Here is a 25,040-nt window from a genome sequence, read left to right on the forward strand (position 1 = left end):
GGAATGATTGAGTATTTTCTTTTGTATTATTTACATTGTGTGTAATTCTGGTCGCCCCGTTACAGGAAGGATGTGGAGGCTTTGGAGAGGGTGCAGAGGAGGTTTACCAGGATGCTGCCTGGATTAGAGGGTATGAGCTATAAGGAGAGGTTGGACAAACTTGGGTTGTTTTCTCTGGAGGGGTGGAGGCCGAGGGGAGACCTGATAGAGGTTTATAACATTATGAGAGGCACAGATAAAACAGTTGGTATCTTTTTCCCGGGGTCAAAATGCCAAATACTAGAGGAGTTGCATCTAAGGTGAGAGGGGAAAAGATTTTTTCACAGAGAGTGGTGGGTGCCTGGAATGTGCTGCCAGGGGTGGGGGTGGAGGCAGATACGATAGAGGGTTTTAAGAGGCTCTTAGGCACATGAATGTGCAGGGGATGGGGGGGGGGGGATATGGACCATGTGCAGGCAGAAGGTAGTTTAATTTGGCATCACGTTCAGCACACATTGTGGGCTGAATTTTGTTCTAATTTTGAAACAAAATGTTAGTGCATAATTTAGCAACCGTCACCGATGTGCCTTTGCTTTTTTTTCAGGTTGTTAATTAAAGGTGCCTCAGTGAAGCTCGTGGTGCTGCTGCTGTATCACTGATGTCCTGCCCAGATGGTTAGAGAATCGTTGGGCCAGGATTATCTCTTTCCAAACGTGATTAACCCCAACCATGATACCACATCACGGAAAGGGCTTAGGTACCCAGGGGAAGATGAAGAGCTTTGTGAGGATTTTGTTCTGTGTTTATATTCATTCAAGGAGCATGGGTCTTGCAGGCTGAGCCAGCATTTAATTGCCCCTGAGAAGGTGGTGGTGAGCTGCCTTCTTGAACTGACACAGTCCTTGAGGTGTGGGTGCACCCACAGTGCTGTGAGGGAGGGAGTTCCAGGACTTTGACCCAGCTATGGTGAAGGAGCAGCGATATATTTCCAAGTCGGGATGGGGTGTGGCCAGGAGGGCATCTCCCAGCGGGTGGTGTTCCCTGTGCTTTGGGTAATTGGTTTATTATTGTCACATGTACAGTGAAAAACTTTGTTTTGCATGCCATCCATACAAATCATTTCAAAATACCAGTGCATCGAGGTAGTGCAAAGGGTTGCTGTTCCTGAATGGTCTGTGTTAACTGCAAGGGCAGTGAATGTCATACATTAATAGTGAAGCAGGCAGCAAGAGATCAACTCATCGCCTCAACCTGCACCACTCTGCTGCCACATCTCTGTGTCTCCTCTCGCCAATATTGGTATTGATTTAATATTGTCACTTGTACCGAGGTCCAGTGAAAAACTTCTCTTGCAAACCGATTGTACAGGTCAATTCATTACACAGTGCAGTTACATTGGGTTAGTACAGAGTGCATTGATGTAGTACAGGTAAAAACAATAATGTTACAGAATAAAGTGTCACAGCTACAGAGGAAGTGCAGTGCAATAGCTGCGAGGTCACAACAAGGTAGATCGTGAGGTCAGAGTCCATCTCATTGTATAAGGGAACCGTTCAATAGTCTTATCACCGTGGGGTAGAAGCTGTCCTTAAGTCTGGCGGTACGTGCCCTCAGGCTCCTGTATCTTCTACCCGACGGAAGAGGAGAGAAGAGAGAATGTCCCGGGTGGGTGGGGTCTTTGATTGTGCCGGCTGCTTCACCAAGGCAGCGAGAGGTAAAGACAGAGTCCAAGGAGCTGGTGTCCGTGATGCGCTGGGCTGTGTCCACAACTCTCTGCAGTTTCTTGTGGTCCCGGGCAGAGCAGTTGCCGTACCGAGCCGTGATGCATCCGGATAGGATGCTTTCTGTGGTGCATCAATAAAAGTTGGTGAGAGTCAAAGGGGACAAACTGAATTCCTTTAGCCTCCCGAGGAAGTCGAGGCGCCGGTGAGCCGCAACTTGATCGTCAAGAATGGTGGAGATGGGTGGTGTGGATGGATTCAGGCCGAGGGTCCAGGGAACTGAGTCACAGAGCCACACCGCGCAGAAACAGGCCCTTCAGCCCATCGAATCCCCTGCTGACCCATTGATACTGATCCCACTTCATTCCGCTCCCCCCAGATTTAACCCTTCGCTCACACACAGCAGCCAATTCATCTGCCAACCCCTGTCCGCCCATGGGGAGGTGGGAGGAACCGGGAGGGGGTGGGGGGTGGAGGGTGGAGGGGGGACCCGCAGCGAGAACAGACAGGGGCGTCCATGCGCCTCCCTGAGCCAGCGGCTGCAGTACCTCCTCCCGGCCGCAGGGGGGCGCGCCGGCCGGCGGGACCGGGCCGCCCTCTGGTGGCCGGGAGGAGGTACTGCGGGCGAGGGATGGAGGCGGAGCGGGGCCGAGGGGCCGCCCGGCCGGGGCCGGGGTCGGGGACCCGCAGGAACGGAGGGCGCCGGGAACAGGTGGGTCCGTCCGTCCCCCCCACCCCCCCCTCACCCCGGGCAGCGGCCGTGTCCCCGTGTCCCGGCCCCGCTGACCTGCCCCGGTCTGTCCGCAGGATCCCGACGTCCGACTGTCCAAGGCCCTGGCCTTCGTCCTGCGGCACGGAGCCGCTCAGCTCGGCCTGCGCATCGGCGGAGGTAGGGAGGGGGGGGGGGGGGGGGACGGGAGGAAGAAGAGGGAGGAGGAGGAGGAGGAGGAGGGGGGGTGGGGAGGGAGAGGGGAGGGGGGTGGGGAGGGGGGAGGGTGGGGGGGAGAGGGGAGGGGGGTGGGGAGGGAGGAGGGTGGGGGGGAGAGGGGAGGGGGGTGGGGAGGGAGGAGGGTGGGGGGGAGAGGGGAGGGGGGTGGGGAGGGAGGAGGGTGGGGGGGAGAGGGGAGGGGGGTGGGGAGGGAGGAGGGTGGGGGGGAGAGGGGAGGGGGGGTGGGGAGGGAGGAGGGTGGGGGGGAGAGGGGAGGGGGGGGGTGGGGAGGGAGAGGGGGAGGGGGGGTGGGGAGGGAGGAGGGTGGGGAGGGGAGGGGAGTGTGGGGGGGGGAGAGGGGAGGGGGTTGGGGGAGGGGGGAGAGGGAGGGGGGAGAGGGGAGGGGGTTGGGGGAGGGGGGAGAGGGAGGGGGGAGAGGGGAGGGGAGGGGAGGGAGGGGGAGGGGAGGGGAGGGAGGGAGAGGGGAGGGAGGGGGAGGGAGAGGGGAGGGAGGGGGAGGGAGAGGGGAGGGAGGGGGAGGGAGGGGGGAGGGGAGGGGAGGGAGGGGGTGGGGAGGGGAGTGGGGGTGGGGAGGGGAGAGGGGAGGTGGGGAGGGGAGGGTAGGGTGGGGAAGGAGGGAGGGAGGGAGGGTAGGGGGACGGGAGGAAGAGGAGGGGGGAGGGGAGGGGGGAGTGTTGGGGGGAGTGTTGGGGGGAGGAGGGGAGGGGAGTGGGGAGGAGTTGGGGAAGGTTCCTGGGTACCGTGGGAGGGGAGGGGGAGGGGGAGGGGGAGGGAGGGGGTTTGCCCTGGGTGCGGGGGCATTGGGAGAAGGGATTAGATCAGGGAGGGAGGTTGGAACCGTCGGGAGAGCAGACAGGAATGGAGTCACGCAGCATGGAGACAGGCCCTTCGGCCCGACCAGTGTGCCCACCTGAGCCAGTCCCACTTGCCTGCGTTTGGCCCATATCCCCCTAAACCTTTCCCATCCACGTACCTGTCCGAGTGTCTGTTATACGTGGTAACTGTCCCCACCTCTCCCACTTCCTCTGGCAGCTCGTTCCACACACCCGCCGCCCTCTGGGTGAAAAACCTGCCCCTCGGGTCCCCTTCAAATCTTCCCCCTCTCATCTTAAACCTGTGCCCTCTAGTTTTAGAATCCCCTCCCCTGGGGAGAAGTCTGTGACCATCCACCTTATCTATGCCGCTCCTGATTTTATAAACCTCTATCAGGTCACCCCTCAGCCTCCGTCGCTCCAGGGACAATAGTCCCAGCCTGTCCGGCCTCTCCTTATAACTCCAGCCCTCCAGTCCCGGCAACGTCCGTGTGAATCTTTCCTGCCCCCTCTCCAGTTTAATCACATCCTCCCTGTAGCTGGGCGACCAGAACCGTGCACAACACTCCTGGTGCGGTCTCACAGCTGTAACGTGACGTCCCAACTCCTGTACTCAGTGCCCTGACCGATGAAGGCCAGCGTGCCGAATGCCTTCCTCACCGCCCTGTCCACCTGTGTCTCCACTGTGGCCCTCTCTGTTCTACAACACTGTTTCATTCACTCTGGAAGTCCTGCCCTGGTTTAACTTCCCAAAGTGCAACGCCTCGCACTTGTCCCAGTTAAATCCCACCTGCCGTTCCTCAGCCCAGTTCCCCAGTCGATCGGGATCCTGTGGTAACCTGGGACAAGCCTTCTCACTGCCCACCACACCGCCAATGTTGGTGTCATCCGCAGACTTACCGACCATTGCTGCCTACGCCCACATCCAAATGGTTAATGCAGATGACCCCGATCCCTGCGGCACACCGCTGGTCTCAGGTCTCCATCTGGAAAACACCCCTCACCACCCCTCTGACTCCCTCCACCAAGCCAATGTCGTCTCCAATCGGCCAGCCCGCCCTGGACCCCAGGTGATCTCACCTTCCCGACCGGCCTCCCACACGGGACCTTGTCAAGGGCCTTGCTAAAGTCCCCGTAGACAAGGTCCACTGCCCTGGTCTCATTGATCCCCTTGGTTGCACCCTGAGAAAACTCCCTCAGGTTGGTAAGACACGATTTCCCACATACAAAGCCATGCTGACTGTCCCTAAGCAGTCCTTGCCTTTCCAAATAGATCCTGTCCCTCAGAATCCCCTCCAGTAACTTCCCCACCACTGACGTCAGGCTGACCGGCCTGTAGTTCCCCAGATTGTCCTTGTAACTATCCCTAAACAAAGGCACAACATCGGCCACCCCCCACTACCACACCTGTGGCTAAAGGTGATGCAAACATCTCTGGTGGGGCCCCAGCGACAGCTTCCCCAGATTCCCACACTGGGAATGTTGGGATTGGGAATGGAATGGGGAGAAGGGATAGGAAAGTTTTGAGAGGGAATGGGGTGAAAGAAGGGGGTCCGGGAATGTTGGGAGGGAGGAGGGAACGGATTGGGGGTGTTGGGCGGGAGCAGCAACAGTGGTGGGTCGGGGAGATGGGGGCAGTGGGATTGGGAGTGGGATTTGGAGTGAGCATTTCAGCCAGTAACGTCAAGCTGTCTCTCCCACAGACGGATTCCTGGCTGTGGAAGCCATTCTGCAACACCCCCACTACAGGCGTTACACGGTACAGGACATCAAGCGGGTTGTGGACACCAACAAGAAGCAGCGATTCACCCTACGCACGCACCCCGAGACCGGTGCGCTGCAGATCAGAGCCAACCAGGGTCACACACTGCAGGTGTCTCAATGTTTCTTATAGGGACTTGTGTCTAATCCGTGCCCTGGGAGTGTGTGATGGGACGGTGTGGAGGGAGCTTCACTCTGTGTCTGACCCCGGGAGTGTGTGATGGGACAGTGTACAGGGAGCTGCACCCTGTGTCTGACCCCTTTTTGTTATTAATTACCTTTATTACAAAATACAATCTACAATACTACAACAAACAGAGACAATAACAGTAACTAACACAGTTGCTAACATGAACTAAACTGAATTAAAATATTCCCATCCCTACCAAGGATGGTGCTTATCCCCTGCGGTGCCCAACGGTCCCGGAACGCCTCCATGGTACCCGTGGACAACACAGTTCCCTCTCCACGGTTACCCAGGCACAGACATAACCCCAGAACATCCCTAGACAGTCCACCCAGGCACCACCTTCCGCTACCCACTTCCAGGACCCACGGATAGCTATCTCAGCCAGCCCCAGGAGCAAGTTTACTGAGACATCCTCAGCCCTCCTTGCCCCCCTCCTTACTGGATGACCGCAAATAAATAGGGTGGGGCTAAAGTGCAACCAGAAGGCGAGGAGCAGCCCCCGCAGGTATGCAAAAAGGGGCTGCAACCTCGCACACTCCATGTACGTATGGTACACGGTCTCCTCTAGCCCACAGAAGTGACAGTCAGCTGGGAGATGCGCGTACAAACTAATAAACTTGTTACAAGGCACTGCTCGGTCTGTGTCTGACCCCGGGACAGTGTAGAACGTAGAACACTACAGCACAGTACAGGCCTTGGCCCATGACGTTGTGCCAACATTTTATCGTGCTCTGATGTCCATCCAACCCTTCCCTCCCACATAGCCCTCAATTTCCCTATCATTCATGTGGCTATCTAAGAGTCTCTTAAATGTCCCCTCAACCTCTGCTGGCAGTGCGTTCCATGCACCCACCACTCTCTGTGTAAAAAAACTTACTTACCCCTGACATCCCCCTTATACCTTCCTCCAATCACCTTAAAATTATGTCCCCTCGTGTTAGCCATTGTCGCCCTGGGGAAAAGTTTCTGACTGTCCACTCGATCTATGCCTCTAATCATCTTGTACACCTCTATCAAGTCACCTCGCATCCTCCTCCTCTCCAAAGAGAAAAGCCCCAGCTCATTTAACCTATGCTTATAAGTCATGTTCTCTAATCCAGGCAGTATCTTTGTAAATCTCCACTGTACCCTCTCCAAAGCTTCCACATTCTTCCTACAAAGTGGTGACTGGAACTGAACACAATACTCCAAGTGTGGTCTAACCAGAGTTCTACAGAGCTGCAACATCACCTCGCAGCTTTTGAACTCAATACCCCGACTAATGAAGGAGAACACACCACACGCCTTCTTAACAACCCTATCGACCTGCGCGGCAACCTTGAGGGATCTGTGGACGTAGACCCCAAGAGCCTTCTGTTCCTCCACACTGCTAAGAGTCCTGCCATTAACCGTGTATTCTGCCTTCAAATTTCATCTCACTTCAGGAGATGTATCACTTCACACTTATCCGGTTTGAACTCCATCTGCCACTTCTCAGCCCAGGTCTGCATTTCTATCAATATCCTGTTGTAATCTACAGCAACCTTCTAGCTTACTTCTAGTGGAGGGAGCTTCACTCAGTGTCTGACCCCGGGAGTGTGTGACGGGACGGTGCGGAGGGAGCCCTCACCCTGTGTCTGACCCTGGGAGTGTGTGACGGGACGGTGCAGAGGGAGCCTCACTCTGTGTCTGAACCTGCTGTCTCTGTCCCGAAATGATGTACGTTCATCTATGAAGTTCCTGAACTGTTTGTTTTGGCAGGTGGAGGAGTTGGAATTGATCCCAATTTCCCTGGATAGTGGGAATGTCCCAGCACAGGCCATCCACGGGACCTACCTGAGACACTGGCCCCTGATCAAAGCCCAGGGGCTGCGGTGTATGTCCCGCAGACACATCCACCTGTCCCTGGGGCTGCCCGAGGACGGCAGCATCGTCAGCGGTGAGTTATCGAAGGGCTTTCTGCTCTCTGGCTCGGCCGTGAGTCTGTGTGGCGGCCTCTGTGTGACCATGTGTGCTGAGTGTTGTAGGATGGGAAGTACGCTTTTACTGCTGGGATCTGGGCCAGCATTTACCCCCCCATCCCTGTCTGCCCCTGAGCCACCCCCTTGAGCCACTGCAGTCCGTGTGGGGAAGGGGCTTCCTCGGTGCTGTTGGGGAGGGAGCTCCAGGGTTTAGACCCAGTGATGGTGAAGGAACGGCGAGATATTTCCCAGTCAGGGTGGGGTGCGACTGGGAGGGGAACCTGCGGGTGGTGGTGTCCCTCAGTGGGAGAGGTGGTGGGTTTGGGAGGTGCTGTCTGAGTAGCCTGGGCGAGTAACCGCGGGGCGTTGTGTAGACAGTGCACACTGCAGCCACTGTGCGCCGGTGGTGGAGGGAGGTGGTGTTTCGGGGGTGGGTGGATGGGGTGCCGATCGAGCGGGCTGCTTTGTCCTGGACGGTGCCGAGCTCCTCGAGAGTTGTTGGCGCCGCACTCACCCAGGCCAGTGGGGAGTGTCCCGTCACACTCCTGACCTGCGCTGTGTCGATGGGGGAAAGGCCTCGGGGTGTCAGGAGGTGAGTCCCTCACCACTGGATCTCCACCCCCTGACCCGCTCCAGCAACTGCGGGGTTTCTGTGGCTGGGCCGGTTGAGTTTCTGGTCTGTGGTGACCCCAGGATGTTGGTGGTGGGGGGACTATGCCAAAGGTTGGTGGCCAGACTCTCTCATTGGAATTGGTTTATTATCGCCACACGTGCTGAGATACAGTGAAAGGCTTTTGTCTGCGTGCTATCCAGACAAATCATCCTGCACATCAGTACATCGAGGCAGTGGAAAGGAAAACAATGCAGGATAAAGTGTTCCAGTTACAGTGAAAGTGCAGTGCAGGCAGACAGTAAGGTGCAAGGGCCATAAAGAGGTAGATTGGGAGATCAAGAGTTCAGCTTGAGTATTAATGGTAGGACCCTTGGCAGTGTGGAGGATCAGAGGGATCTTGGGGTCCAAGTCCATAGGGTGCTCAAAGTGGCTGCGCAGGTTGACTCTGTGGTTAAGAAGGCATATGGTGTACTGTCCTTCATCAATCGGGGAATTGAATTTAGGAGCCGAGAGGTAATGCTGCAGCTATATAGGACCCTGATCAGACCCCACTTGGAATACTGTGCTCAGTTCTGGTCACCTCACTACAGGAAGGATGTGGAAGCCATAGAAAGGGGGCAGAGGAGATTTACAAGGATGCTGCCTGGATTGTGGAGCATGCCTTATGAAAGCAGGTTGAGTGAACTTGGCCATTTCTCCTTGGAGCGACGGAGGATGAGGGGGGACCTGATAGAGGTGTATAAGATGATGAGAGGCATTGATCGTGTGGATAGTCAGAGGCTTTTTCCCAGGGCTGAAATGGTGGCCACAAGAGGACACAGGTTTAAGGTGCTGGGGAGTAGGTACAGAGGAGATGTCAGGGGTAAGTTTTTTACTCAGAGAGTGGTGAGTGTGTGGAATGTGCTGCCGGCAACGGTGGTGGAGGCGGATACGATAGGATCTTTCAAGAGACTGTTGGATCGGTACATGGAGCTGTGGGTAAGCCTAGTAATTTCTAAGGTAGGAACAAGTTCAGCCCCTGAATTGTGCTGTAAGTTTTCTATGTTCTATCTTTAGTGTCTGAGAGATCCGTTCAAGAGTCTGATCACAGCCGGGTAGAAGCTGTCCCTGAGATGGTGATTGCCCGATACATCTGTCACATGAATGTTTTGCGATCGGGGCTCACTGTGTGCTGCTTCATTTTCTGTGGAACAGCAGCTCCTGCAGGCTCCCCTCCAAACCGCACACTATTCCTTCACCGTCACTGGGTCTCGCCCCTTCCCCACACGGACTGTGGCAGCTCATCCCCACCCTCCCGGCGGGCTGTTAGAGACAGTGATAAATGCTGCCTCGCTGCTGATGCCCAGATCCCAGAACTGGATTTGAAATAGCCGAAGTGTTGCCTTTGGGATGTTTGAGAGTTCTGTGGGGTGTGTGAGTGGGTGAAAGTCCTGGGATGAGCTGAGTGAAGTCTGGTGGGGATGTCTCTGGAGGTGCCTTTCTCTCAGCCCCACACGTTGTCTTACAGGAATGAGGAGCAGCTGCGACCTGGCGATCTTTGTCGAGCTGAGGAGAGCGCTGAGCGGTGAGTTTGGGCGATGCCCCTCAATGCCTCCCCCTCCCTCACTGCACAGTCCCCAGGGACGTGGGTGGAAGGTAAGAGGTTCACTCAAGTCAGTCTGAATGGAAGGACAGGCAGGGCCAGCCTCAGGGAAGCAGTCTGAAGCATAGTTACTTCAGTGCAAGTATCACAGGTAAGGCAGGTGAACCACGAGCCTGGATTCGTGGTTATGGTGTTGTAGCCATTGCAGAGACTTGGTTGAGAGAAGGCAGGGCTGGCAGCTCAGTGACACTTGGAGAGGACATCATGGAGGGCTGGTGCAGTCACACTGGGGTTGCACTATAAGCCTCCCAATAGCCAGCAGGAGATAGAGGAACAGAACTCTGGTTAGGCCACACTTGGAGCACTGTGTCCAGTTCTGGTCGCCTCATTATAGGAAGGATGTGCAGGTGTTGGAAAGGGTGCAGAGGAGATTTACCAGGATGCTGCCTGGATTAGGGAGTATGGATTACGAGGAGAGACTAAGGGAGCTAGGGCTTTACTCTTTGGAGAGGAGGAGGATGAGAGGAGACATGATAGAGGTGTACAAAAGAGGAATAGATAGAGTGGACAGCCAGCGCCTCTTTCCCAGGGCACCAGTGCTCAATACAAGAGGGCATGGCTTTAAAGTAATGGGTGGGAAGTTCAAGGGAGAGGTCAGAGGGGGGCTTTTTACCCAGAGAGTGGTTGGGGCATGGAATGCGCTGCCTGGGGCGGTGGTGGAGGCAGGTACATTGGTCAAATTCAAGAGGTTGCTAGATAAGCATATGGAGGAATTTAAAATCGAGGGATATGTGGGAGGAAGGGGTTAGATAGTCTTTGGCGAGGTTTAAAGGTTGGCACAATGGCCTGTATTGTGCTGTACTGTTCTATGTTCTATATGTAGGCAAATTATGCAAAGGTGTAAAAACAACAGGATCCTGAGGAGCAGAGGGGACTTGGGGAGCAAGTCCATGGCTCTACTAGGTGGGAGACATACAGTGTGCTTGCCTTCATTGGGCAGGGTACGGAGTATAAAAGTTGGTCAGTCACGTTGCAGCTGTGGTTGGGCCAAAGTTTAGAGCGTCGTGTGCAGTTCTGGCCGCCCCGTTACAGGAAGGATGTGGAGGCTTTGGAGAGGGTGCAGAAGAGGTTCACCAGGATGCTGCCTGGACTGGAGAGAATACTTAGCTATGAGAGGTTGGACAGACTTGTGTTGTGTTCTCTGGGACATCAGAGGCTGATAAAAATTCGGTGAGGCATAGATAGTCTTTTTCCCAGGATGGAAATGTCAAACACTATTTAAGGTGAGTGGGGGGAAAGTTTAAAACTTGTCTTGGGCAAGTTGTTTTACACAGAGAGCAGTGGGTGCCTGGAACGGGCTGCCAGTGGAAGGACACATGAAAGCAACGTTTAAGAGGCATTTAGACAGATGTGAACAGGCAGGGAATTGGATCATGTGCCGGTGGATGGGATTGTGATCAGCACAGACACGGTGGGCTGAAGGGCCTGTTCCGTGACACTGGGAGCCAGCCTGACTTTGGGAATCGCTTGTTTTTCAGACGGGATACCATTTTATTTATCCACCAATCAGGTGATACTAACTCCCGGCAACGAAGATGGGGTTTTACCCCCGAAGTACTTCCAGAAAGTTCTTCAGTTAAAACCAACCAGTGAGTTTCTAACACTGATCGTATGTAATCCAAAAGCAGCCGCCGGTGCTACTGGGGGTAGAGTGTCCCATTACTGAACGTGCACAGGGACAGGACAGTGTGGGTGCTGGTGTTTATAGTCAGGGGTGTGGGTTTACAATGAGGTGCTCAGTGGATACAGATCAGTACAACAAAATTCAAAATTCCATTCATCCAGCACCCTTCGGGCTGATCTAGCAGATTTCCCAGACTTGTTACTCCTGCTGTCTCAACTTTTACTGCATGTTGCACAGGGTTGTAATATCTTTTCCAGCGACCACAGTGAGTGTAAAAGGAGCAGGAACTTGAACCCCAAATTTCAGCTTTGTAAATTTCAACCTACACGCTCAGGACTCACGTTCCTGAAAATTCCCACCCGGACTGCTGAGCAAGTCGTAGGGATTTCTGAAAAATCTGGTGGTGGATCACCAGAGACTTTTTGAGCGAGGAAGATGGGTATAGGATCTCCCTCACTTGTGCGGGGTTGGGGGAGATGGGGCAGTGTTGGTGTGCCAGGGTCCTATGGAAACTTTTTCTGTTTTGTTCTGCAGGGTGTTTGCTCCCCTGGCCGTGAGGATTGTTTATCAGTGCAATATACAACCACCTTGTGAATGCAGAGAGAGTCCTCGTTGTGTGCTGGGTCCCCTTGACAGTCTGTGTTACAACAACTGACCGTGAAACTTGTAATTAATCACAAACTCACTGTACAGTTTTGGTGTTTTTAATTGTAACCATTTATCAAAAAACATCCCACACAAGCGAGATCATTGGTCATCGGCAAATCTTAAAAACCTTTCCTTCAGGTGAACATATTCAGAGGATGGAAACCCTTCAAGACAAGGGTAACCCATTACCCCAGTGCTGCAACTGCTCTCCACACCCCTACCCAGCTTGCTTGGGGTTGGGCTCCTGGGAAGTAGGGAGAGTGCAGACACAGAGCCAAGTCCAGTGGACGTGTTGCCGAACACACTGGGGGCAAACTGGTTATAATCTCACAGCAGACAGACATTGATCAGTAATCAGTAGGAGACACGTATACACACGCGCACAGCCGTGAGGTGCTCGTCGAGATTACTGTGGTGGGAGGAAGAGGTCAGCAGTGAACTGAGCCCTGTGCAGTCTCACTGAGAGATCGCCCTCATGATCAGCAAGTCCCAAGTGTGAATGGTGGTGAACATTCCTAAACCATCCAGGGAGGGGAGGGAGGAGGGGAGGGGGGGTGTTGTGAGGCCTAACCATCCGGGGAGGGGAGGGAGGGGGGGGAGGGAGGAGTGGGGGCGGGGAATAGCCCCAGAATCAGAGAGAGTGCAGAGAACTGAGAACCAAAAATGTTGGAAACTTTCCAACCAAGCTCCTCTCTCCATCAGGGTAGCAGCTCAGAGGAGAAGCACAAATACCTGCAGGCAAAATTTGGTCATTAAACTTTCCAGGGGTACAGCAGAGCCACGTTACCACGTTAAAGTATCGTGTCTGGGTGCAGGCAGCAAGCCTGGGAAAGTTAGATAAATGGTCCGCCAAAGATTTCTTTCCCAAGAAGGTACCAGGCAGGCTGACCCCTGGAAACTAAAGCCCAGCTTCAGCATTGCTATTGGTTTGTGAGCAGAATGGGGATCATCTTCATTCTCCAAGAAAAAAAACACTTAAAAAGGTACAAAAATAACTGCAAAAGGGCGAGGATAGTCAGAGAAAGGGAGGGTACAGTTACTGGTCCATACATCAAGGCAGTGTGAGGAGACAAAGCCAAGGGAATTACCAGTGGGAGGTGGTGTGTACAAGCAAGACATACAGCAGTAAGGAATGGCAGAGAGCAGGACAGCATCTGAACTTTAATGGTGCCACATTAGGGGAGAGAGGAGCAGAGAGACAGGGAAGAGTCCTTGGTTCTGGTTACTAAAACCAAGAGCCAGCAGAGAGCAAGGCAGTTTCCAAACCAAGGGTGCTCCGTTCAATCAAAATGTACACCAAGAGGAGCAGAGGTTTCAAATCCATGATTCTGTCCCGGGCCGATTAGAACAGCTGACTACCCTACCGAGAGAGCGAGAGGGGAGAGTCCATCGGACACCGTTATAGGATGTACAGCGTCCAGTCAGCAGCCACATTCACAGCTGGTTTGCGGATGGTCAGGACTGGGGGCTCAGCTTTGTGCTCGAAGTCCAGGCTCGATTCGGTTCCATCTGCAGAGGGTGAGAAGCACCTTCAGTCAAAGGGCAGCACAGGGTCAGGTACATAAATCAAAGTATTGGGATGTTACGGTGAGGTTGTATGAGACATTGGTGAGGCCAAATTTGGACTATTGTGTGCAGTTCTGGTCACCAAACTCTAGGAAGGATATCAGTAAGATTGAAAATGCAGAGGAGATTTACTAGAATGTTGCTGGGTCTTCAGGAGTTGAGTTACAGGGAAAGATCGAACAGGTTAGGACTTTATTCCTTGGAGCGTAGAAGAATGAGGGGAGATTTGATAGAGGTTTACAAAACGATGAGGGTATAGACAGTAAATGTGAATAGGCTCTTTCCACCTAGATTAGGAGAGATAAGTACGAGAGGACATGGCTTTAGGGTGAAAGGGGAAAGGTTTAGGGGGAACTTCTTCACAGAGAGTGGTGGGAGTGTGGAACGAGCTGCCGTCTGACGTGGTAAATGTGGGCTCGCTCTTAAGTTTTAAGAATAAATTGGATAGATACATGGAGGGGAGAGGTCTGGAGGGTTATGGACTGGGTGCAGGTCAATGGGACTAGAGGGGCCAAATGGCCTGTTTCCTGTGCTGTAGTGTTCTATGATTCTACAATACAGAGCTGCCCAGCAGCTGCCTGCAGCATGGCTCCACTCTCGGGAGAATCCAGCGGGATCCAAGCTTTACTCCAAGGAACACAATCCTTGCTGGCTCAGTAATCCCAGCTGTGGCGATGATTTGGGGAGCGACACGAGAGCTGGAGCAGTGTTGAGACTTACCAGGAAGTTTGAGGATAACAGCTGAGGGTTTCCTTGCTCCCAGGACAACCACCCTCTCTATCCAGGCAGGGGTGCTGAAGTGACCCTTGGAAGTAGCAGACCTGAAATGAAGTTCAACACGTTACAGAGCTTCCCCAATAAGGCAGGCTCCTCAAATCTATTCACAGGATGTGGATATCACAGGTAATGCTGACTTCTCACTGAGGGGTTGGTGGGTCTGGGGTCACACACAGACCCAGACCGGGTACGGACAACAGATTTCTTCCCTGAAGGACAGCAGTGAATTGATGGGTTTTTATAACAATCCAGTCATTTCATGGTTACTGTTACTGACTCAGGCCTTTTATTTTAAAAAATGAATCAAGTTTTCAAATTTAACCCCAGCGGCTATGCTGGAATTTGAACACGTCACTGGGTCCGTGCTCAGAAACGAGCACCAGTCCACTGCACCTCAGGAGAGGCCGTACACAGTTAACCCAACTGCCCACTGGGGGTCAGCTCACCGGGGTGAAGTGGGGAGGGTGAGACCCCTCACCAGCCACAGCTCCCGTGTACAGCTCTGTGCTCTGGCTTTGTACGAGCAGATACAACACACCGAGGGCAACACAGCCTCCCCAGTGCTCACCAGCCCTGTGGGTCACTTCCCCCTGTACCGAGTGGGCAGCATCGAACACCCAGCTGACTGCTTCTACACAAGCAGGACACAGTCCCCTCCCACCGGGACTGACTGCAGGGTGCACACAACACACGCTTCACGCAAGGCCCCTACAGCGGGGCGCCCCTCAGCTCAGAAACACTGCCCCGTGGTGACCCTCACTCTGGCCGACAAGCTGCCAGTCAGTTACCTGGAGGTGAGGGAATTGTTTGCGAAGGTGAACCTCCTGTGGAGATACTCGTCCTTCTTCTCGAAGTTGAACGTGTGGCCGTCGTCAACAAACAAATCCCCTTTGGCAGCGTTCTGAGGGGAGAGAGAGTGCGCAGAAGTCAGTGCTGAGAGTGAGAGACGCCTTTGACCCCGACGTGAGCAGTCGCAGACTGAAGGTCGCCCTCAGTCACCACCCCACAGACGCAACGTTTAGACGTTTCCCAGAGATTACACCGAGTTTACTGACCTACCGCGCCTTCACGCAGGACCCAGTGTGGCTCTTGCTTCAAACCTGTTACCCCACCGCAGACACACAAGCCTCGCCAGGGGGTATTATAGAGGCTAAAACTGACACTTAGTGTGCTGATCATCAACCAGCCATTTCCATTAATCCCAATTTACCCCCCATCAACTCCCCCCAGACTCTACCCCTCACCCACACACTAGGGACAACTTTACAATTGTCAATTAACCCACCGACCCCGCATGTCGTTAGGTTGTGGGAGGAAACCCAAGCATCCGGGGAAACCCACGCGGTCACAGGGGGACCTCGCAAACCACACACACAGCGCCAGAAGTGGGATCGAACCGCTGTCTCTGCAGCGTGAGGCAGCGGCTCTACCCGCTGCGCCACTGAGCTGCCCTGGTTGAGGGAGCATCAGGCCGGAGAGCATCAAGACTTTAAACCGTGCAGACCAGGCTGCTGTTGATGCGTTGGGTCACATTTACCGCTCACTGGCTTGTACTGCGGATTCAAGGATCAAACACAGACTGTGCCACAGTGAGGGGGCAGCAGGTGGGAAGCCATGCCCGGGTTACCTGAGCATCCAGCGCCACATTGAGGGTGTAGGGATCATCATGCATGCAGGACGATGATCTCCGGACACGTTCCTTCGAGGAATGACAGTGCCTCCTCTCTGTAGACTGGGATCTGGAGAATAAAAATGTGAAAAGTTGGACCCCTGGCCCGGTGACGGTGCAATTGGAAAGGTTTGCTGCCTGATCTTCACAGGCAGGGATGGCCCATTTCCACCAACGTTGGCCTGGGTAATGAACGGAGACACCTTGTACTACTCGAACCTCCTGCCTCACCTCCGAGGCACTGGCACTGAAAATTTTCACATTCCCAACTGGTCGACTTCTCTGCATCCTACAAGATGGGCGGACATTAAAAATCCATTCCCTTCCCAGACAATCAAACTCCAAGTCCAAAACTAGAGGGCACAGGTTTAAGGTGCGAGGGGAAAGGTTTGAAAGGACACGTTTATCCACACACACAGGGTGGTGGGGATATGGAATGAACTCGCAGAGGAAGAGGCAGAGGCAGGTACAATAACAACATGTAATAGACATTGAGACAGGTCTGTGCATAGGAAATGTTTAGAGGGATATGGGCCAAACGGGACTGGCTCAAGTAGGTAACTTGGTGTGGACAGGTTGGTCTCCGTGCTGTGTGACTCTATGACAGTCAGCTTGCAGGTGACACTAAAATAGGTGGCGTCACAGACACTGAAGGTGGTTCTCAGGATTTACAGAGGGATCTTGAGCAGCTGGGTCAGTGGGCTGAGGAATGGCAAATGGAGTTTAATTCGGATTACGTGCGAGGTGTTGCATTTTGGGAAGACAAATGAGGGTAGGACTTTCACAGGGCCCTGGGGAGTGTTGTAGAACAGAAGGACCCGAGGTACAAGTACATGGTTCCCTGAAAGTGGCGTCGCAGGTAGACAGGGCGGTGAAGAAGGCGTTTGGCACACTGGCCTCCATCAGTCAGGGTAGACATTGGGACGTTATGTTGCAGTTGCATAAGGCATTGGTGAGGCTGCATTCAGAATATAGTGCTCAGTTTTGGTCACCCTGCTGTAGGAAAGATGCCATTAAGCTGGAAAGATGCAGAGGAGATTTACGAATATGTTGCAGGGACACGAGGGACTGAGTTATGGAGAGAGGTTGAGCAGGTTGGGACTTTTTTCACTGGAACGTAGGAGAATGAGGGGTGATCGTATAGAGGTGTATAAAATCATGAGGGGCCTATAAATAGGGGAGGGATTTACTGGCACCTGAGGAGGAACTTTTTCACCCAGAGGGTGGTCTGTATGTGGAACGAGCTGCCGGAGGAAGTGGGTGAAGCATTTAAAAAAGTAGATGGAGAGGAAAGGTTTAGAGGGATACGGGCCAAACGTGGGCAAATGGGACTGGCTTAGATGGGCATCTTGGTGGACATGGACCAGTTTCCGTGCCGTACGACAAGGCGGCGAGTTGCTTTGACATATTAAAGCTTCACTGTTCCCTCTGGACCAGACAGGCAGATGGAATCCCCTCAACTACCCAAACCGACCCCTCCAAGGTGTCGCGCCTTCAGCTACCAAGTTGGGAACACTGAACGACACTTGACTTACCGAGCTGAGGGTGACGGTGACGTACAGGTTCTGCGGGCCAGTGTATCGCTGGTGGCTGTGTGTGTCGTACCAGAACTGCCAAAGAATCACAAGGCACCGTTAGCTCACGCTCACACTGAAGAGGGACAGAGAAAGGTGTCGGCTGCAGAACCTCACCTGGCCGCTCCCCGGCAGGTAAACCTGCACCCCTCGGGCATTCTGCTCCACGACCGGGTGAACCAAGAGCGCGTTACCTAGAACGAGACAGCAGGATTACACCAATCCCCCTATGCACAATCCGAAGGTGACACACTCTGTCAGAACTGAGCAATCCACACTACAGCTTCAAGTTCCTGGGAGTGAACATCACCAGCAGCCTGTCCTGGCCAAATCACGTCGATGCCATGGGCAAGAAAGCTCACCAGCGCCTCTACCTCCTCAGGAGGCTAAAGAAATTTGGCACGTTCCCCATTGACCCTCACCAACTTTTACCGATGCACCATAGAAAGCATCCTATCTGGATGTATCACGGCTTGGTACGGCAACTGCTCTGCCCAGGACCACAAGAAACTGCAGAGAGGTGTGGACACAGCCCAGCGCATCATGGACACCAGCCTCCCCTCCATGGACTCTGTCTTTACCTCTTGCTGCCTTGGTGTAGCAGCCAGCATAATCAAAGACCCCACCCACCCAGGACATTCTCTCTCCTCTTCCATCGGGTAGAAGATACAGGAGCCTGAGGGCACGTACCACCAGACTTAAGGACAGCTTCTACCCCACTGTGATAAGACTATTGAACGGTTCCCTTATACAATGAGATGGACTCTGACCTCACGATCTACTTTGTTGTGACCTTGCACCTTATTGCACTGCACTTTCTCTGTAGCTGTGACACTTTACTCTGTACTGTTACTGTTTTTACCTGTACTACCTCAATGCGCTCTGTACTAACCCAATGTAACTGCACTGTGTAATGAATTGACCTGTACGATCGGTTTGCAAGTCAAGTTTTTCCACTGTACCTCGGTACAAGTGACAATAATAAACCAATACTGGTTCTGTTTGAGAGACGGCCAGGGAGAAGTCCAAGGACTTCCTTCGCGCAACCTCGATGGCATAGGTTTCCCCTTGGGTGGGGGCTCCAGGTTCCCAAACCAAACGTGTGCGGGTTGGTAGGTGGATTGCTATGGGCAAGGGTGGATTCTGGTGGGGACTGTGGGGAAGAATAAGACGGGCTTCTGTAAATCGATCGGCATAGACTCGGGGTTGAAGGGCCTGTTCCTGTGCTGTATCCCTGCGTCGCTCCCATCCAGTTCAGTTGCAGCGGGTGTACTGCAGGCAGCTCCGGTTGACACATCTCAGGGAAGGTGCAACTGTGCTGGAGAGCTCAGAGATTTAAGGGTGTGGCCGTCGACAAAAGATTGGATCAGCTGGGGGTAGGGTTTCTTTGGAGATTTCAGGGGTGCGAAATGATAAGGGGCCTGGATTCCGCTGACAGGAAGCACTCGCTCCCCTTAGTGAGGGGCCAGAAATCAGGGAATGTAAAGTAATTGGTAGCAGGACAAAGTGGGGAGATGGGGAGAGCTCGTTTTCACTGAGGATGTGGAACACAAAGCCTTGGATACACAACAAGTGCTCAAAGGTGGGAGTAAGTTGGGCTTCCTCATTCGACTGGCACAGGCACAATGTGTCAATGAGCCTGTGGGGTTAATGTTGTTCAATGCTACGTCTGTGCTGGTTCACTCAAACAGCTCAAACTACTCTCCACAGCAGTTACATTTATACAGCACCCAAGTGGATTTAAGAAATTGGTTGGGTAGGGGGAGCCAGGTTGTATCTCTGGTGGGGATAGAACTCAAGGGCAAGGGAGCAGAGGCGTACTGGACCAGGCAGGTCCGGAACAGGACTTCCTTCACACAGAGTGCGGGGGGCAGGGAAGATCTTAAACATGGATTAACCACAATCTCAGCGAACAGCAGGAACTCAGGGAGCCAAATGGCCTATCTTGTTCACAGGCGGTGCGGGAACTAGAGGGATGGGAAGTGGGATGGAGGGGAGGGAGAGGTCAGGGAAAAAGAGAGAGAGAGAGAGAGGGGTCAGAGAGAGAGAGAGAGAGAGGGGGGTCAGAGAGAGAGAGAGGGGGGGTCAGAGGGGGGGGGGTCAGAGGGAGAGAGAGACGGGGGAGGAGAGAGAGACGGGGGAGGGAGAGAGAGACGGGGGAGAAGGAGAGAGAGACGGGGGAGGGAGAGAGAGAGACGGGGGAGGGAGAGAGAGAGACGGGGGGAGGAGAGAGAGAGGGGGGAGGGAGAGAGAGAGACGGGGGAGGGAGAGAGAGAGACGGGGGAGGGAGAGAGAGAGACGGGGGAGGGAGAGAGAGAGACGGGGGAGGGAGAGAGAGAGACGGGGGAGGGAGAGAGAGAGACGGGGGGGAGGGAGAGAGAGACGGGGGAGGGAGAGAGAGAGACGGGGGAGGGAGAGAGAGAGACGGGGGAGGGAGAGAGAGAGACGGGGGAGAGAGAGAGAGACGGGGGAGAGAGAGAGAGAGACGGGGGAGAGAGAGAGAGAGGGGGAGAGAGAGAGAGACGGGGGAGAGAGAGAGAGACGGGGAGAGAGAGAGAGACGGGGAGAGAGAGAGAGACGGGGAGAGAGAGAGAGACGGGGGAGAGAGAGAGACGGGGGAGAGAGAGAGAGAGGGGGAGAGAGAGAGGCGGGGGAGAGAGAGAGAGGCGGGGGAGAGAGAGAGAGGTGGGGGAGAGAGAGAGACAGGGGAGAGAGAGAGAGACAGGGGAGAGAGAGAGGAGTCAGAGAGAGACAGGGGAGAGAGAGAGGGGTCAGAGAGAGAGAGAGGGGTCAGAGAGAGAGAGGGGTCAGAGAGAGAGAGGGGTCAGAGAGAGAGAGAGGGGTCAGAGAGAGAGAGAGGGGTCAGAGAGAGAGAGACGGGTCAGAGAGAGAGAGAGGGTCAGAGAGAGAGAGAGAGGTCAGAGAGAGAGAGAGAGGGGTCAGAGAGAGAGAGGGGTCAGAGAGAGACAGAGAGGGGTCAGAGAGACAGAGAGGGGTCAGAGAGACAGAGAGGGGTCAGAGAGACAGAGAGGGGTCAGAGAGAGACACGGGGGGAGAGAGACAGACAGACATGGGGAGAGAGAGAGAGACACGGCGGGGGGAGAGAGAGAGACAGACAGACAGACACGGGGTGGGGGGGGAGAAAGAGAGATGAGAGGTGTCACTTACCCAGCATGTACTGCTCATCAAGACCGAATGTTTCAGCATCTCCGGGGAACTCGACCCACATCGGTCTGAGGGGAACAAATCAGTCGGTTTTGTTACTGAAACGAGACGCACCCTCCCGCTTTGAGGGGCGGCGGCTCTTCCAGCCGACCCCAATGAAGCAGGGTGCAGCTTACAGTCTCCAACGGAAGATTTCAAAGGATTGTAACACAGGAAACACAAGGGCCGGTTTGTACTCAGTTAGATGCCACGAGCAGAAAGGTGACGGTGAGTAGATGACTGCTGATTGAGGGGCGGGCCCTGGACACTGAGGAGACAATATCTCGCATCACCCATTCCCCCTCCTGTTTACAGGGGCATTCCGTGCCCCCTTCAGCTTGGACTATCACGCCCACCTAACCCACCAGCCCACACGCTGTAAAGGGAACTTTCCGAAAGTACAGCATTAAGGAAAACCCAGAGGTGTTCTACATGTATGAAAGGAACAAGAGGATGATTAGGGTGAGGGTAGGACTGCTCAAGGATACGGGGAGAAAATGTCTGGAGCCGGAGGTAGGGGAGGTCCTGAATGAATATTTTGCTTCAGTGTTCACCAGGGAGAGGGACTTTAGACAAATGTGAGGTTGGCACAGAACAGGTAAATGTGTTGGAGCCTCTTGAGGTTAAGAAAGAAGCAGTGTTGGAGCTACTGTAAAGCATTAGGATAGATATCCTGTCCCAGGGTCGGACAGGATATACCCCAGATTACTATGGGAAGTAAGGGAAGAGATTGCTGGGGCATTAACGGTGATCTTTGAGTCCTCCCTGGCCACAGGAGTGGTACCAGAGGATTGGAGGATGGCAAATATCGTTCCGCTGTTCAAGAAAAGTAAAAGGGATGATCTCCGGAATTATAGACCAGTGAGTCTTACGTCAGTGGTAGGCAAACTATTGGAGAGGATTTTTAGGGACAGGATTTATGAGCATTTGGAGAAGCATAGTCTTATTAAGGATAGTCAGCATGGCTTTGTGAGGGGCAGGTCGTGCCTTATGAGCCTAATTGAGTGTTTCCAAGGAAGTAACAAGACAGATTGGTGAAGGTGGATGTGGTACATATGGATATTAGCAAGGCGTTTGACAAGGCTCTCCATGGTAGGCTCATCCAGAAAGTCATGAGGTATGGTATCCATGGAAAACTGGCTGTGTGGATTCGAAATTGGTTTGCCCACAGAAGGCAGAAGGTGGTTGTAGAAGGGGAGCATTCAATCTGGAGGTCGGTGACTAGTGGTGTTCTGCAGGGATCTGTTCTGGGACCCCTGCTCCTTGTGATTTTTATAAATGACTTGGATGAAGAAGTGGAAGGGTGGGTTGGTAAGTTTGCAGATGACATGAAGGTTTGGAGGTGTTGTGGATAGTGTAGAAGGTTGTCGTAGGTTACAACGGGATATAGATAGGATGCAGAGCTGGGCGGAGAAGTGGCAGATGGAGTTCAATCCGGAGAAGTGTGAAGTGATCCACTTTGGAAGAACAAACTTGAATGCAGAGTACATGGTTAATTTCAGGATTCTGAGCAGTGTGGAGGAACAGAGGGATCTTGAGGTCCAAGTCCATAGATCCCTCAAAGTTGCCATGCAAGTTGATAGGGTGGTTAAGAAGGCGTGTGGTGTGTTGGCCTTCATTAGTCAGGGGATTGAGTTCAAGAGCTGCAAGGTGATGTTGCAGCTCTATAGAACTCCGGTTAGACCACACTTGGAATATTGTGTTCAGTTCCAGTCGCCACATTGTAGGAAGAATGTGGAAGCTTTGGAGAGGGTACAGTGGAGATTTACAAAGATGTTGCCTGGATTAGAGAACATGACTTATGAGGAGGTGTTGAGCGAGCTCGGGCTTTTCTCTCTGGAGTGACAGAGGACAAGAGGCAACTTGACAGAGGTGTACACAATTACGATAGGCATAGATCGAGTGGACAGCCAGCACCTCTCCCCAGGGCGGCAATGGCCAATACCAGAGGTCACCAGTTTAAGGCCCGTGGAGGAAAGTTCAGGGGTGATGTCAGAGGTACGTTTTTTTTTGTTACACAGAGAGTGGTGGGTGCCTGGAACGCACTGCCGGGGGCGGTGGTCGGGGCCAATATGACAGGGTTATTTAAGAGGCTATTAGATAGGCACATGGATGAAAGGAAAATAGAAGGTTAAGGGAGATGAAGTAGAGGGGGGATAGAGGGAACATCGATAAGGTTAATATAGGTCGGCACAACATGGTGGGCCAAAGGGCCCATACTGTTCTATGTAGTTGTATTGGACATCCCCAAGGGTCTGGAAACAGGCCCTTCAGCCCACCAAGTCCTTACCAACCCTCAACCACCCATTTACACTGATCCCATTTTATTCCCCCCCCCCCCCCCCACCCAAACACTCCCATCAACTGGAGGAGCAATGAACCCACCGACCCCGCACGTTGTTGGGATGTGGGAGGGAACCGGAGCACCCGGGGGAACCCACGCGGTCACAGGGAGAGCGTGCAAACTCCACACAGACAGTGGCGGAGGTCGGGATCGAACCCAGGTCTCTGGGGCTGCGAGGCAGCGCCACACTGTGACACTCAATTCTGGAGCGGATGAAACCTCTGCGTCCTTACACGGAGTTAAACGCTACTCCCAATGCTGTTACACGTGCAATAGTGTGGCAGAGTAGGTAGCTGTGTGTTTAAGGTCGGTGTTTCCGTGAAGCGCAGTCCCGAGAGGCCGGGTTCAGTGCGGACGCCCGACGTTTGCAGGATGAGGAAGAGACAGCTCCTTACCTCATGACGGGCTCTCCCGTCTTGTACGCGTGGTAGAAGATGGTGTACCAGAAGGGCAGCAGGGCGTAACGCTCCCGAATGACCGTCCGAATCAGCTGCTTGTTGTCGTCCCCGAAGAGCCAGGGCTCACGTCTGGGGGTGTCCAGGTGGGCGTGGGCTCTGAAGAAGGGCTGGTAGGCTGCAGCCTGGTACCAGCGCACCAGGAGCTCGGGGCTGGGGTGCTTGAAGAAACCACCGACATCCGCTGCAGAGCGAAGGGGTTCACGGTCAGGGCAACAACCAGAGGGTTTTGTTCTAACATATAAACACCCTCCCTGACTGTGAGTCCCCCTGAAACAACCGCATCAAGTGAACCCCTCCCTCTTGTGCCACCCTCATGAACTACCTCCAGCTTCTAGTCACCGCCAATCCCTTCATTCAGAAGTGGAACAGAGGCACAGTACCCGACCTCCAGTGCTGTCTCTCTCTCTGTCTGCACCTTCTCCCTGTAACCGCGTGGGTCCCGCCCCCCCCACAGGTGCTCCGGTTCCCTCCCACATCCCGACGACGTGTTGGGGGGGGGTGGTCAGTGGGTTAATCGCCCCCGGTGTGTGGGTGAGGGGTCCAGTGTTTTCAGTTCAAAATGGGGATCAGTGTAAATGAGTGGCTGATGGTTCGCACTGACTCGGGACAAACAGTCTCCATCACTCCCGTTTATCCAACCTCCCCCTGTCCAGTTGCAATGGCCAGCTGTGGGAGTGAGTGCCACTCTGGATAAAAGAATTTACTACTGATTGCCAGCTCACACCCCCCATCCTGATTCCCCCTTTAAGCCCCATGAACAAACCTCCACAGAAGGAGATGCCAGTCAGTGCCAGGGACAGGCACATGGGCAGCGACACCTTCAGGTGCTCCCACTCGGCAGAGTTGTCCCCCGTCCACACGGCGCCTGCAGAGGAGATGGAGACGTCACAACACTGAAGCAAGCCCCGAGACACAAGAGATTCTGCAGATGCTGGAATCTGGAGCAACACACACAAAGTGCCGGAGGAACTCAGCAGGTCAGGCAGCATCCGTGGAGGGAAATAAACAGTCGACATTTCGGGCCGAGACCCTTCGTCAGGACTGGAAGAGGGCAGAAGCCAGAATAAGAAGGTGAGGGGAGGGGGAGGAGCACACGCAGTCAGGTGATGGGTGAGTGCAGGTGAGGGAGAAGGTAGGTGGGTGGGGGGGGGATGTAAGAAGCTGAGAGGTGATGGGTAGAAGAGGCAAAGGGCTGAAGAAGAAGGAATCCGGTAGGGGAGGGCAGTGGACCCTGGAATAAAGGCTGGGGGGTGGGGAGGGAAGGAGATGGGCAGGTCACCAAGGCAGGGGAAGGGAGCCACAGGAATAAGGTAAGACAAAGGAGGTGGGGGGGGGGCAGGGGGAAAGGGGAGGGGTTACTGGAAGTTGGAGAAATCGATGTTAAGGCCATCAGTTGCCCACACACTGGGCAATGCAGGGGTTGCGTTGTGGCGGGGCAGGTCCAACCCTGTAGCACATCTCTCTGCCCAGACTCGCTCCTGTGAGCTCTGGAGTCCCTTTAAACATGGCCCTTTTGGCAACACTGTCACGTACAGCACGTCACCCCCACAGCGGACCTCGTCTGGACAC

The 25,040-nt window shown here is 54.1% G+C and overlaps 2 protein-coding genes across 2 annotated transcripts in view; one reads left to right on the top strand and one right to left on the bottom strand.

The window, feature by feature from the left end:
• Positions 1 to 2,267: 2,267 nt before the first annotated feature.
• Positions 2,268 to 11,976, top strand: trpt1 (tRNA phosphotransferase 1). The gene is made up of 7 exons (XM_052045173.1): positions 2,268 to 2,412; positions 2,508 to 2,589; positions 5,165 to 5,334; positions 7,153 to 7,330; positions 9,473 to 9,529; positions 11,086 to 11,196; positions 11,766 to 11,976. The coding sequence occupies exons 1-7, from the start codon at positions 2,332 to 2,334 to the stop codon at positions 11,786 to 11,788; spliced, it is 702 nt and encodes a 233-aa protein (XP_051901133.1). The 5' UTR covers positions 2,268 to 2,331; the 3' UTR covers positions 11,789 to 11,976.
• A 509-nt stretch (positions 11,977 to 12,485) lies between these two features.
• The window catches only part of LOC127587035 (neutral alpha-glucosidase AB-like), a 57,688-nt gene continuing 45,133 nt past the window's right edge, over positions 12,486 to 25,040 (bottom strand). Inside the window, 10 exon segments of the mRNA XM_052045178.1 lie at positions 12,486 to 13,388; positions 14,166 to 14,266; positions 15,011 to 15,123; positions 15,850 to 15,923; positions 15,926 to 15,961; positions 17,423 to 17,501; positions 17,583 to 17,659; positions 20,634 to 20,698; positions 23,409 to 23,652; positions 24,235 to 24,336. Of these exon segments, the coding sequence (XP_051901138.1) occupies positions 13,279 to 13,388; positions 14,166 to 14,266; positions 15,011 to 15,123; positions 15,850 to 15,923; positions 15,926 to 15,961; positions 17,423 to 17,501; positions 17,583 to 17,659; positions 20,634 to 20,698; positions 23,409 to 23,652; positions 24,235 to 24,336 (1,001 nt within the window). The 3' untranslated portion in view covers positions 12,486 to 13,278.

This window comes from Pristis pectinata, chromosome 38 (genome assembly GCF_009764475.1).
Source record: "Pristis pectinata isolate sPriPec2 chromosome 38, sPriPec2.1.pri, whole genome shotgun sequence".
Classification (NCBI taxonomy): domain Eukaryota; kingdom Metazoa; phylum Chordata; class Chondrichthyes; order Rhinopristiformes; family Pristidae; genus Pristis; species Pristis pectinata.

Excerpts from the sequence above, each read along its gene's own strand:
- trpt1 (XM_052045173.1), top strand. The coding sequence starts at position 2,332 with ATGGAGGCGGAGCGGGGCCGAGGGGCCGCCCGGCCGGGGCCGGGGTCG. Across the intron at positions 7,331-9,472 it reads GGACGGCAGCATCGTCAGCG|GAATGAGGAGCAGCTGCGAC; the intron begins GTGAGTTATCGA and ends GTTGTCTTACAG. Across the intron at positions 11,197-11,765 it reads TCTTCAGTTAAAACCAACCA|GGTGTTTGCTCCCCTGGCCG; the intron begins GTGAGTTTCTAA and ends TTTGTTCTGCAG.